At 43.5% G+C, this 15,046-nt stretch overlaps 1 protein-coding gene across 8 annotated transcripts in view; it reads left to right on the top strand.

The window, feature by feature from the left end:
* Nucleotides 1-15,046, top strand: part of med30 (mediator complex subunit 30) — a 40,279-nt gene that overhangs the window by 11,694 nt on the left and 13,539 nt on the right. For all 8 annotated transcript variants that reach the window (XR_005943300.1, XM_041189533.1, XM_041189531.1 and 5 more), the window contains one exon: nucleotides 13,437-13,595. Coding sequence is in view for 7 of the 8 variants with exons in the window: in XM_041189533.1 (XP_041045467.1) it covers nucleotides 13,437-13,595 (159 nt within the window). In the remaining variant the exon portion in view is untranslated. The remainder of the gene's footprint in view (nucleotides 1-13,436; nucleotides 13,596-15,046) is intronic.

Raw genomic sequence — 15,046 nt, 5'->3', positions numbered from 1 at the left:
TGGGTCTGTCTTATAAGGAAACATTGAGTAACAGGAGTCTATACTCGTTGGAGTTTAGAAGAATGAGAGGTGATCTATTGAAACATATGATTCTGAGGGGTCTTGACAAAGCAGATGCTAAGAGGATGTTTCCCCCCCATGGAAGAATCTTGAACTAAGGGCATAGTTTCAGAATAAGGGGTTGCCTTTTTAAGATGGAGATGAGGAATTTCTTTAGGGTCGTGAATCTTTGGAATCCTCTACGCCAGAGAGCTGTGGAGGCTGGGCCATTGAATATGTTTAAGGCTGAGATGGACAGGTTCTAGAACTATAATGGAATCAAGGGTTATGGGGAACAGGTAGGTTAGTGGAGTTGAGGCCAAGATCTGATCAGCCATGATCTTAGTCAATAGTGGAGCAGGCTCAAGTAGCCAAATGGCCTATTCCTGCTCCTATTTCATATGTTCTTTATAAAAATTTGAATAACTATACTGTGTGTATAGTGCAGGGATATTGTGCTGTGAGACCTGCAGTATTTTATGTCCATTAATTTTAATTATGCGTGAATTAATAAAATCTTTTCTTTATTGCCAACATAAGTACTTTATGCCCAGATTGATTTTACATGAACTCTTTTTTATACAAATGCAGGCACTGGAACACAGGGTTAGAACTCAAAGCCAGGCAGTGAAGGATAGAACTGGAGCCCAGACTTTATCCACTTACAATTTTATTAGTTTTTGTTTACAGAGACACATTACATATCTGCATCTCCAACCCTACAACCACAGTTCTGGCAGCTCCTATATATGTGAGCACAGGGGTGAATCCTCCTGTTAATACCCACTACCTGAATACAATTTAAACACCCAATTAATATACCAATAACACAGGTCTTAAAGAAACGATGAGGTACAGCTGTCTAACTGAAAAATGTTTGCTATAAAAGTTTTCATATGTAGTGTTAGATTTTTGCCACTAGGGTGAGTTGAACTACAGGATATAATCTGCAATTTCTGTTATTTTGAGTATATTTAAATCACAACATTTCCTGTCACGTTTTGCAGAAATGGTTCCATTTACCATTGGTTAGGGTGTAGTAGGTGTATTGTGGATGTTTCTCTTGTGTTCTTTTAATTGCAATTTTTTATTAATTTTTGTAGGCTGAAATCTGTATTGGTTCCACTTGAATAATATTAAGAACTATTGTCAGTAAAACAGCTGGAGCTGGCACAAAAACCTCCAATGCCTGTGGACTTTACAATTAACAATCCAGGGTCTTGCTGCAGTAACATAAACAATCAAGCAACATGGCACTGAAATCGGTATAAGCCACTTTTTTGGCCCCTGAACTTTCTCACATATGTTGAAGAAATTGCTTCTGAAATCCCAAACTTTTCATATCAAAAAAGACCCATGGGCCATGATATTGCTTTGTGGGTGCCTGCATAATCAGTCAGCTGGCTCTTTTGCCCTGGGAGCTGCTTTATTTAAATATCTTATGATGGAGGGAGCCCTTGCTGTTTCTATAACTGGCACTTGACGAGGAAAAAATAAGTATATTTAAGAGCCTTAAAACTATAGCTAACTCTTGTGCATAAATGTATAATCTCTATCATCAATCCTCAGTGGCTGAATTCTTTTCCACTCAATAAAAACTATGAATGCTTTAAGCAGTTTTTATAAAACTTCATGATTTCCTTTGAACACTGGATTCCTTTGAGAGTACACAACCTGGAAACTGCCTATAATTCTTATCATTTGAAAACACATGTCATCTAACAACTTTAAAAACATTAATCTCCATGTGATTGAAAACAGCTTTCCTGGAATCCATACAGCTCTTTTGCAGTAGTAAGTGATCTATTCTTGTTTTATTTGTTGCTCAGTAACAACAATTACCTTCAGGGCCTTTCACTAAGTGCACTATGTGCCTTCCACGTGCCAGTTGGGTCCTTCAGCCAATTATGCTGGAAACCACACACATGATCACTTTTGCATCAATTGAAATGGATTGCAAGTTCCAGAGAATTTCCATCCAATTCTTATGGGCTAGAATAGGTTCTCTTTCACCTCACTGAAATCAACGCTTTCCAGTCTAATGCATAAACTCCTTTTCTCGTTATCTGTTCTCAATGTGATATTTCCACATTTTCAGTTTCAGTGTATTTTGTTGTCTAATTTGGTGTTCATTGAGCTAATGTAATAGTTCTGTACTATAAAGGGAGATTAACCAGCTGCCAGTTCAACTCACTGTTGTAACTAGATTCTATGGGCAGAATTTTCTGCCTGTTGGGCAGGCGGAGTGGGAGCGGACAAACGCAATCAGGTTCACGTTGCCAATTTATGCCGGTGGGCCATTGTAGTCCTGCCGCTGCCTGCCCAGCATGAATCGCGGCTCGCGAGGACAGCGGGAGTGGGTGGGTGGTGGTGGGACTGCAATGACCACTGGGTCCAATGGTGACCTGACGGCCTGTTTTTAAAAAGTTGCTGCGGCCTTTGAAAGGCTGCGAATCATGGTCAGTGGAAGAGCTCCCCAGAGTGTTGCTGGTGAGCAGGCCGGGCAGGGGGTGTGGGGTGGGGGGGGGTGGGGGGGGGCACTGTGCCCCTTGTTTTTCTGATGATTGCCTTGCTGCCCTCCTCGAGGAAGAGGCAGCATGACGCGAGGCCCTTGTACCCTAGGACGGGAGGAGAAGGTCTCCCCACATGACCAAACGTGCCTGGGAGGAGGTGGTGAGCTCCCATGACGTGGTACGGCACACCTGGATCTAGTGTCGCAGGTGCTTCAACGACCTATTGCACTTAGGAAGGGCGAGTACCATGTTGGCATTGGCCACTTAACCCAGCAAGTAGGGTTTTCCACCCGCACTCCTGCCAACTCTGAGTGAAGTGACTGCAGTGAATTATTGACGGCATGTGTCCTTGGTTGGGTGGGCCAGCAGATATTGCCCATGCCAAGGTCACCCTGAGAGGGTGGTGAAGAGATGGGTTCTGCCCCTGCAGCATGTGGTACACTGAGACCCACATTACTGTTTTGGGGGTAACCTGGAGGAGCTGCTCCTAGGCGCAGTGCTGGAACTCCAGGACATGTCATCACCCTGACTTTGACATGCTGGGAGGGGAGCTTCAAGGTGGTGTGGCATTGATCGATCTGCACTCCACATGTTTTCGCCTCCTTACTATGGAAGGTTAGACCACGTGGTGCCTCATGTGATGTAGGCAGCATCTGGCCAATGGTCCGGTGGGTGGGGGTGCCTGGCATCTTTGTGTGAGTGTTCGGCAGCAGCTGGGTGAGGAGGCACTGGAGCCCTGAAATGTCCCACTCTGGTTGGGGTGGGCTGTCTGCGAAGAGTCCAGGTACAAGCAGCACTAATCGATGCTCTTCTCTCCTTTTCAGGAAAATAATGTACATAATGCCGCCGAGTAGGTGAGAACTGGCGGAGGGCCGGCCCAGGTGGCGATTCTCAGCCACTTTGAGCAGGAGGCCCTAGATTTGGAGAGGCGCCATGCGCCCAGGTCCACCAGTGTCGGTGAGTTGAGGTACGTATTCCCAGCAGTGAGGTCACCATTGTTCACCCCACAGCCATGGCAGTGCTGAATGTTCAGTTATTGAAGTTTGTAACATGGCTTGACCATTGCTTATGGAAGAATGAGCGCATAATGATCCAGGGGACAGGGATGCGCATTGACATTGGATCAGTTAACATGGAGACATTGTCCTTGTTCTTCCTTTCAACATCAGCGGAGCAGGGCTGGGGGGAGGTGGAGCAGCAGCAGAGGTCCCCTCTCACACTTGAGGGTCCTGAAACCTCACCAGCGTCACACTTTCTCTGCCAGGCAGGCACCAACGCAGATACCAGCACCTCGGTGGGGAATTGGAACATCGGCTAGTGCCCCGGGGCACAGTGGTGAGGGTACTTCACAGTTGCTGGCAGAGACAGAGTGCCCATAGCACTAGCAGTCAGAGGACTGCAGGGCACCAGGCACGTGCTCAGTCGATACCTGATGATGTGCCTCTGGAGTCGTCCGCGATGCAGCAAATGCAAGAAATGCGGCTGGCTGTGCGAGAGCATCTGGTGGAGATATATGAGGCTATGCTTGGCATGGTGTTTGTGGCAGAGGAGTCTACGTGGACTATTACCGAAGCATTGAGTCTCATGGCGAGCACCATGCGCCCCCCATGGAGACAGTGGCGGAGAGGCTCCTCCATGAGACCAATCAGGGCTTCCTGTGGATGCGCTCGGACCAGCAAGCCCTCACATTGGCAATGACCAGCTGAGGTCAATGCCAATGTAGGAGATGGTCTGAGTACCAAGGTTCCCAGCTCGGTGCCCATCCATCCATCCATGGTGAGCAGGGAGGTCCAAAGCGACCTTACGTCAGCGCAACAGCTGCCTCTCGTCTCTGCGGGCACCTCTCAGGGCGCTCCGGATGAGGGCAGCAGCTCCTCTGCCTCTCTGCCAGTGACCGTTGCACCCATTGAGGCTGCGACAACTGGGGAGATGCCAGCTGTGGAACTGGCAGCTACTCCTCAGGTGGGACCAGCACAGGCTCCAAAGGCTAGAGGACGACCGCCAAGGTCATCGAGGCCAATAGGACAGCAGAGTCAGCAGGCTGTCTCAGTTGTCACTTCCAGTGAGAGGTCAGCACCAAGACGTAGCACCCGAAAATGTAAACATAAAGCACCTTAGGCATGCCACGGGTTTATCACTGGAGCTTTTGTGTTGGCCTGCAATGAGGCCTTAATGAGTTGGTGTGATTTTTAACACCTTTGTCATTTCGTTTTCTTAAGTTTCTTTGGTTGTAATATTAAATTTAGACATGTCACCATGTTCTGAGAGTGCCTCTTTTCTTCTGCTGGTGGATGGTTTCCAAAAATGTTGAGTGTTTTGTGGGACATTCAGCTTTATTAACCAGGCCCTTAGTTAATGTCCCTAACCAGGCAGATTTTGCACTTAGGTATCAAGTAAGGAGCCTGCAGGTTTGTCCTGGAGGTTCATATGTGCTAGCTGAAGGTTCGTTGGATTAAAGCCTCCTGGGCGTCCCTGCCATCCTGGTGTATGACCAGGTCAGCGTCTACCCCTCAGCATTTCCCTGTGCATGCTCATCCTCGGACTCACTACTGGACTCATCGTGTGCAGCTGTTTCTTTTGTCTTCATCGTCCACGGTATCCCCTTTTTCCAGCGCAAGATTGTGGAGGGCGCAGCATCAGTGACACAAGATACGGGGTGGGTACTGGAGTGCACCCCCTGAGCGGTCCAGGCATCGGAAGTGCATCTTGAGAAGACCAATGGCCCTCTGCAGCACAGCCCTTGTGGAGCTGTGGCTCCTATTGTAGCGCTGCTCAGCTTCTGTTCTTGGATTGTGGAGCGGCGTCATGAGCCACCTTTTTGAGGGGATAGCCCTTGTCACCCAGCAGCCATCCATCCAGTCGGGCTGGAGCACTGAAGAGCCTGAGAGCGTCTGGGAGTGTCTGAGGATGTAGGCATCGTGGGAGCTGCCTGGGTACCTTGCACAGACTTGTAGAATCAGTGTCCTGTGATCACACACTATCTGCACGTTCATGGAGTGGAAGCCCTTCCTGTTGACAAAGGCACCAGGCTCACCTGCTGGCTCCTTGATGGCCACGTGTGTGCAGTCTATTGCACCCTGGACGTGGGGGAAGTCATCAATGGCCGCGAAGCCTCTGGCTTGCTGTGCCTGGCTTGCCTGGTCCCAGCAGAAGTGGATGAAGGTCAATGCCCGTCTGAACAGAGCGTCTGTAACCTGCTTGACACAAGTGTGGACAACTGATTGGGAGGCACTGTAAAGATCACCCACTGACCCCTGGAAAGAGCCAGAAGCATAAAAGTTGAGGGCAGCTGTGACCTTTAGAGCCACTGGCATTGGTGTCCACTTGCACAGTTCGCAGAGATCTCAGGCCCTATCATCTGACAGATATAGTTGACTGTCTCTCTTGAGAGATGGAGCCTCCTTCAGCACTACACCTCAGGCATGTTGAGGTAGCAGCTTCGCCGCCTGAATACCCTGGCAGCAGGATAGTGGCGTCTTCTGGGGCCCCTTCCGCCTTGGGCTATTTCTTGGCCCTGCACCCCTTGTGCCTGTCCTCTCAAAGGTGGCTCTCTTGGAAGCTGAATATGCACTCCTGGCCTCCTCCCCCTGCTAACCCTCCCTCCCTCCTCAGTGGAGAGTTCGGCTCCCATTCCCAGACTGAGGGAAGGCTTCCTGAAACATGCAGGCCCAAAAAAGATTCCTCACTGCAGAGTGCTGACCTGAAAGTTCTAAGTCCAGACCAAGCAGCTGGTATGCGTTTTGAAGTATTGAGGATCACACAGGCAAGTATCAATAACTTTGAAAAAACAATATTTGACAGAGCACACGTGACCCCACTGAACCCTCTTATCCCGCCCACAGATGAGGTTTATACAAATGCCCGTTGCGCCCATGCACTGACCCGAAGATTGCATGGGCGCCAAAAATTCACCGTTGATTGGCACTTCAAGGGCCTTAAGTGGCCCATTAATTAATGGTGGGCGTGCACCCGCCCAATGAAATATCGCAGTGACGTCAGGACACTCGCCTGACGTCACCGCACGTCATTTTACGCGTGGGCATGCAGGGCCCACTCCCACACGCCAACGGGAAAACTCTGGCCTATATGTAACTGACTTTTTCTTGCACTGTCAATCTGCTGATTTAGTGCAGCTCTTGACTGCAAAGAAACTTGGAATTTTGTTCACCTGTAATTTAATTTGTTATTATGTAATTTACATTATTTGCTTCATGATGCAAAATTATGGGCAGATTCACCATCCATTAAACCAGAGGATAGGTTAAGTCCCATGCCTGCGTATGGAGTCCAGGCAGAGTACAGGGTAGGTTCAGGCTGTGGAATAGTTCACAAAGCATTTGGGAGCAGGAAGAACATACTCCCCGCAGCTACCTGAAAAAGTGGCACTGCAGATTCATTATTGGTTTGTATGTGTTTTTCAGCCCATGGTTGAGTTTTACTTGGAGCTGGTGTACTTGCTCACCGCCTTTTCCCCTTCCAACATGGCGTGCTTGGCCAGTTTCCCGGGCAGCAGCAGGCACACGGCGGTCTGGATCTCCCGGGAGCTGATGGTGCTGCACTTGTTGTAATGGGCCAGGTGGGAAGCCTCACCTGTGAAGCGTTCGAAAGTATAATTCACGAACGAGTTCATGATACTCATGGCCTTGGAGGAGATGCCAGTGTGGGGGTGAACCTGCTTCATCACTTTGTAGATGTAGATGGAGTGGCTCTCCTTCCTCGACCTTCACCGCTTCTTGCTGCCAGTTTCTTTAATGCTTTCTTGGCTCTCTTCTTGGGAGCTGGTTTCTTCTCATTGACCATCTTCAGTTTCAGTTTGTAGTTTTTTCATTACTTTGTGGATTTCTACTTGGAGCTGGTGTACTTGGCCACTGCCTTTGTCCCCTCCGACATGGCATGCTTGGCCAGTTCCCCGGGCAGCAACTGGCACACGGCGGTCTGGATCTCCTGGGAGCTGATGGTCTGCCGCTTGTTGTAGTGGGCCAGGCACAAAGCCTTGCCCATGAAGCGCTCGAAAATGTCATTGACGAATGAGTTCATGATGCTGATGGCCTGGGAGGTGATGCTGGTGTTCGGGTGAACCTGCGTCATCGTTTTGTAGATGGAGGTGGCATAACTCTCCTTTCTGGCTCTCTTCCTCTTCTTGGGTGTCGTCTTTTTGATGACTTTCTTGGCACCCGTGGGAGCTCCTGCTTTCTTCTCATCAACTGTGGTCAAGTTCAACTTCAGAAACGGAACAAACAGTTTCAGTTTGTAGCCTGTGTCATCTCTTAATTGATTGGTTGACCTCTCACCTCTCATTTTCATGATTGATTGTCTTATCAATCACAGAGATTGGAGCAGTAAAGCCTGAGAAAATTGACTGACTAATTGTGTAACATACACGCTGTAGATACAAAACTTTTGATCATACACATATTGATGAATGATATTAGCTAAATCAGCATCTGCTTAAGAAAAGACAAGTAAACTAAGTATGTTGTCTTTAAAATGAATTAATAGGGCAATTAAAATGGAATTAAATGAAGAGAACTAATAAATGCAAAGTGATCAGAGAAACTGTAGAGCGGTATAAAAATATGCTAAAACAGATTAAAAGGGCTAATAGACTGTCAAAAAAAATAGGATTTTACTGACTGTCCTTTGCTATTAACTATTATAACCATAAAATTACAGAGGAGAAAGCCAGAATTCTGCAGGATAAAAATGGTAGTGAAATTATAGGTGAAGAGAAAACAATTTAAATGCTTAATGAAGTAGCCATTTTGACCAATCCTTGAAATTATGGCAAGGGAGCCAATGGTTGGATCTATCCACCTCCACCTCTGCCCCACCTCCCCCCCCCCCCCCCCCCCCCCCCCCCCCCCCCAAAGATGAGGGCAAATATTGATGAGTTCTCAACTACTCTGGGAAATTTCTCCCCTTATGTCCTGAAAGGCCCATTTTCCAGGACTTTGCTACGTGTGCCATCTTCAGCCCTTGGAATCTCAAAGGCTGTAGGATCAGCTTATGGCAGTGGCTAATGCCACTGAATCAGAGAAGATAGCTATTGCGAGACTTGAATTTGTAGCAACTTTATTAAACAACCTGTCTATACTTGCACAATATGCTATATTGAGCATGTTAATTTTTGCTTTAATCCATTGTTGTATCTGTCCCAAAATGTTTTTAATGATTTTTGAAACTATCTTTTTATCTCTTTCTGTTTATTCTTCGATCCACCTCGTGTTTGCTCACTTTTTTAAAGACAGTTAAGACACTCGGCCTTTTCACAATGATGTGTGCAATTTCAGTAACTCGAAGACAGGAAGACGAAGATGCAATCAACCTGGACAGATGATCTTGACAGACTTGTCAACTACAGGAGGGATCACAACCAGGGCTGTTGCTGATTCATGTATCCCCTGCTAAAAAGTATACAAGTAACGGTCAGAAATGGGCACTTTAGCTGATTTCCAGGTTAGGGAAGGAACAAGGGAGAGGACAGCTACCCTAGCTGAGATCAATTATTTTGTTTACACCATTGACTAATAGGGCAGTGTTACATCATTAGCATATTATGCACTTTTTAAAAATAATTGAGAGCAAATGGAGCAGGCACAAATAAGCATCCATAGAGAGCAGAGTCTGAAAAATAGGAACGTTAAGTGCTGGGCTGTAGTCAGATGGTGTGGTCTGACCAATGACTTGTTTCATCAATATAAGCTAGGCCTGTATAAGTTGGGGTGCCATCTGTGAGTGGTTGCATAGATTATTAATCTACAAGAAGTGACATTATGATAAGTTGCATCAGCTTTGAGAGTAGCTGCACCATGTTCCCAACTCATTCAGACTAACATTGGCAGACATCACTGAACAGTTACCTATATGGATTATTGCCAAGAAAACATTGGCATGGAACATTGCCACAGACTTAATGACATCAATCAGGACTAGGAACTTAGTGTCAAAAACTATCAGTTGGCAATTGGAATGGAAATAAATCTGCGAGCATTGATTAACAGAATTTTAGCAATAAATGTCATGTAAATCACATCCAGTTCCTCAGGAAGCAAACTGCCAGTCTTGCTGTGTGTACTTCACCAAGAAAAAGTCTTTGTCCCACCAAAGTATTACTGTACTACTGAAATTTCCAGTGTTGGTTAGCACTGAGTACTTCTTAGGTTATGCTGCCATCTGGATAGTACAAACTTAATGCAAAAAGAAATGTAACTATCATACTGTTGTACTTTTGGAAATTTTGCCTATTTGACCTAGAAGGAATTTGAGTTAATTTATATGATGTTCCTGTTAAATGAAATTTAGTCCACAAGAGATAAGCTCCTAGCAATTTTCTGTGATTTTGATTTGATGAATTGGCTTGTGATAACAAGGGGACTAACAGAAATATGTTTCATGCAGGTCAGATTAGTTTGTCACACACAGGTTTGTCCAACAATACCCAGAGTTATTTATATCTCTACTCTTAGATTGGTTTTTATACAGAGGTACTGGCAAGGGGCATTAGTAGTTAGAAAAAGTGGCACTGTAACACCTTCACCAAGGATGGGTGGCTTGCAATGTAAGAAAAGGGTTCAGATTAGTTAGTACAATCCTTTGCACAGATAGGATGAGACAGAAGTTAACCTTTGGCTCTTGCTCACTCTAGTGTGCTCTCTCTCATAGTATTTATTTTTTCTTCCTCTCTTTTTCATTGTCAGTCATTGACTGGAATGAAATTGAATGAAATGGGCCTATATCAAAAATAAAGTATGTATTATTTATATTGAACAGAAAAATATACATAACTCACTGAACCCACTATTCTGCTCAGTTACATATTTCATGTAAACCAACAGAATGATTTATTTTACAATTGGCTCCATTTCACCAGTGCTCATCCATCCTCCTTCCAGAATGTAGGAGAAATATGCATAGTACCACAGATCCCAGTACAATCATATAGCATTTTATTATTAGAGCCTTTGAATCATGCTATTGTATATGCAAGTATTGTGCAGTAAAGACATGCTGCTGATTATAGGGGACACAGTGTCAGCTCACAAAATTGATCAGTGATGCTGAGTATGTATGTATCTGGAGCAGATCCGTAATTTGTAATACCCACCCTCCCTGAGCCCTTAACAAAGGAGGGTAAGCAGGGGCATTAGTCAAGAAAGTGCTTGTAGCTGGTCTGAATACTCCCAGTTCTGCACTGAGATAAGAAACTAATATCTTGAGAGCTTGTGTTCCATAGGGTCCCTCCTATTTTGTAACAAGGATGCAAACAAGAGTCTTACACATCCTTTAAATATCTGGTTATTAAACACATAGGTTCTGCAAGGAAATTGTTTTATCTTTTTATGCTGGGGGTGGGTGGAAGGAGACTTGAGATCAAATTTGAATTTTCCTTCAGAAGGAACTGACTTGGTGCAAGTTCCATAAAATTAGAATTCTGATCACCATAGAGTAAGCATATAAATTAGTATTGATGCTGACCATTGTGTTGGACAGTATCATGTAAAGTTTGTTTGGTAATGCACTCGCAAAGGAACATTTAACTTTAGAACTGTACTGTAACTATTTTTCCAGCTCAATAAGGAAAGAAGCAGTGCTGGATCTTGTTCTGGGGCAAATGGAGCATTTTTAGTGGGAGAGCATTTGAAAAACACTGATCAAAATATCATTAGGCTTGGAATATATATTGAAAAAGTCAAGGAACAATCAAAGGTGAAAATCCTCAACTGGAAGCGGGCTAATTTCACACTGTTGAAAAGGTATCTGTCTCAAGTGGAATGGAAACAAAGTTATCAAGTAAAACAGCAGATAAACAATGGGAGGCCTTCAATGCGATGATAATTCAGGTATAGACTAGACACGTTCCTATGAGGGCAATGGAAAAGGCATCCAAAATTAGAGACTCTTGGATGCCTAAAGAAATTGAGATTAAAATAAAACAGAAAATGGAGGCAAATGATAAATGTTGGGATCCTAGTACAATAGACAATCAAGTAGAATATATGAAGTGCAAAGAAGAACTGAAAAAGGAAATAAGATCATGCGTGAGGGAAGATTAGTGGGTAAACATAAAAAGGAACATGTGTTTTATAAACATAAAAACAAATGGTTAATCAAACAATGGGGCTAGTTAGGGTCTTGAAAGGAAATTTGTGAAGGCAGAGGGCACGGCTGAGATACTGTAATTTGCATCTGTCCTCATTAAAGAAGTGGATGCTGCAAATGTCACTGTATAAGAAGAAGGTGTAAAGAAATTAGATAAGGTACAAATAGATAAAGATGATGTGTTTAAATACTGCAACTAGCAGGGCTTAAAATAGAAAAGCCACCAGATCCAGGTGGGTTACATCCTAGGTTGCCAAGGGAACTAAAGTAGTTTTGCAGGCCGGAGGGAAGTTTACAGTGGTGTTTCAGCGGGATCAGCATCAGGACCACTGCTATTATTGATGTACATCAATGGCCTGAACTTCGGCAAAGGGGTCATAATTTTAATAATCCTTGCAGATGATTCAATGCTTCCGAATATTCTAAACAATGAGGATAGTAATAGACTCAGGACATAAAACAGACTGGTGAAATAGGCAGATACATAGCTGCTAGAAATTAATGCAGAGAAGTGTAAAGTGATATATTTTAAAAGGAAAAAAAGAGAGGCAAAATAAACTAAATTGTAATGTTTTGAAAGTGGGTGCAGGAAGAGAGAGACATGGGTTGGGCTAGTTTCACATACTCGTCTTTGAAGGTGGCATGAAAAGTTGCATTGGCTGTTTTTAGAGGAAAGAATGCATATGGGACCTGTGGCTTTATGAATAGAGGTATAGAGTACAGAAGCAAGGAAGTTATGGTGAATCATTATAAATCATTGGGTAGGCCCCAGCTGGAAACACATGTCAGAAATGTTGAAAAGTATATTTACCCGAATGGTGTCAAGGATAAGCTATGTGGAAAGACTAGAGAAGCTGATGTGGGTCATCATCAAACAGAAAAGGTTAAGGGAGGGTTTGATGAGTTGCTTAAAATTTAGGGGTCTTGTTAGAGAAGATGGGAGGAAAACTTTTTCCATTACAAGGAGGGTCCACAACCAGAGGGGAGATATTTAAAATAATTGGCAAAAAAAAAGAAGAGAAATGCGGTTGATTGGTATGTTTGTTTCTGATCTTCAACTACTGTACCTTTTTTACCAGTGTGTGTGAGAAGGCATTTTGTATAATGGCAAAGGGAATCGTACTGTAAAACTGTTCACCCTTTCCCTCAAGCCAGGCATGTAATTGCCAGGGTTTTTGGAAGTGGGAAAGGATCTTGCTGACAAGTCAGTATGGCAAAAATATTTCTTTAGAAGGATCACCATTTTAGTCTCTGACGACCTGTTTCTTATCTCCATCTCATTGTTTGTTCCTGTTCATCTCTATCCTCCATCTGGATCTCCATGATTCCCTTTTCTCCCTCGTTGAATTCAGACAGTTTTTGCTTTTGAAGTAACGAGTTAAATCTAGCATGTTTAACCTGTCAGGAAAAGATGTAATTTTGTGACCACACTTGGATCATAAGCTTTCCTGCTTCCTATAGCTCAGCTAAGTAAAACATCCTGCTCTTTCTGTAGAAAAGTGCTTTTGTTGCTCTGTTGACTTAGCAAACCTTGTGACTAAAGCGCATTGTGCTTAAACTGAACCTACAGCCTGGTATCAGTGGCAAACCTAAGAGAAATCTTAGTCAGCAAATAACTTTTATAGCATCCGATCACTTTTGTAATAATGACAATTTAATTTATCAACTCCTAAGTGGTATTTTGGTTATTTCAAGAATTTGTTAATGGATTGCTATAGCTACTGCGGGGTGATAAATTGAAATTTATATCTTAAAAGGTAAATAACTGTGCTATCTGTTTTTCAGTTGCCAAATGGTGTATCATATCACACTGCCACGCACCAGGATAGGCAAGGGAAGCTGCAAGAACACCTTCGCCAGTTGTCTGTGCTTTTCAGGAAGTTGCGACTAGTATATGACAAATGTAATGAAAATTGTGCTGGCTTAGATCCTGTCCTGATGGAGGTAAGAAACATCTGGCATTGGTTTGTGCTGTGTTTAAAGGACAACTGACAGAGGCACAACAACGTTTTAAGAGTTTGGCACATCCTGGGTAACTCTAGGCTTTGGAGAGGGGCACATAAATCATGTCAAAAATGTATGAATGGGAGGGGAAGCAACTGCTCATATTCTCTTTCCTTGTCCGCACACCCTGTAGTTGTATCTGTAGTAACTGATCTAATGTAAATGTCAATTGTTTATTCATAAACCTCTGCCTTTTGCATTGAGCCGTGTATTGTGATGAATTCCAGCTTCTAATTTTGCACAAAGGGTGCCATTACTGTCCTACTTTTATAGCCAACACCTTCTGGGCAGTAGTCCACACAATGTTATCCTGATTTAAATGTCGAATGAATTACAAATTTGGACATTTTTGACCAGTTACCCTAATGTCCATGATGGTGAATGCTGGAACGCATTTTACAGAGGTTAGCCACAGACCTCTGAAGTGAGGAAAGGCCCTAAACAGTAGTCCATTTCGATTTAAAAGCAGTAGATTATGCCTTGCAAATCTGCCAGACTTCTTTGAGCTGAATAAAACTATTAGATGAAGACTACCCAACAAAAATAATTTACTTAAAATCATTCTCCCATGAGTCTTTTAGAGCTTTTATAATTAATACTAAGGTTTGAAACCTGATTTGTCAGTAGGAAATAAAAATGATAGATGGAGGAGCTCTTCAGGACTGTGAATGGTAGACTTCTATGGGAATCTATTGGTCACTGCTGTTCGCTCTGTCCATAAATAAATTTGGAGAAGCTACTTCACCAAATGATTTGGCCAAGTAACCAATATAAGGAGGATATTCAAAAAAAAACATGAACCAATTTATTGAAAACATTAAGGAATAACAAAAAGGTTTTAATGTAATTACAGCATAGTTACTGGTGATATAGGTTTTGCAAATAAAGAACAACTTGCATTTATATTGTGCCTTTCATAGCTTCAAGCCATCCCAAAGCACTTTACAGCCAATTAAATACTTTTGAAATGCTGCCATTGTAATGCAGAAAAATGCAGCAGCAAACTTGTGTACAGCAATATCCCACAAACGGCAATGAGGTACGACCAGATAATTTGTTTTAACGATGTTGGTTGCAGAATGTGTTGCTGAGGACACTGGGAGAACTTCCCTGATATTCTTCGAATGGTGCCACGGGATCTTTTAGTCATCTGACTATATATCTCCTTATGCAAGTCAGTCTTGTATTTTGTTTTATATAGCTCCTGTGATGTGCCTTGTTAAGTTTTGTAACATTAAAAGTGCTATATAAATAAGTTGTTTTTATTCAAAAATTTATAGACAAGCTCCTTTTAATGGATTCAAATTTAAAATTTTTTGTTAAAATTCCCATTTTCCAAACCTTGCACCAATGGAAATTTCATTTCTTTCCATTTTTCTTTGTTGCAGAGG

Source organism: Carcharodon carcharias, chromosome 6, assembly GCF_017639515.1.
Source record: "Carcharodon carcharias isolate sCarCar2 chromosome 6, sCarCar2.pri, whole genome shotgun sequence".
NCBI lineage: Eukaryota > Metazoa > Chordata > Chondrichthyes > Lamniformes > Lamnidae > Carcharodon > Carcharodon carcharias.
The sequence above is the reverse complement of the archived record's forward strand: the minus strand, read 5'-3'. Positions and strand labels throughout refer to the sequence as shown.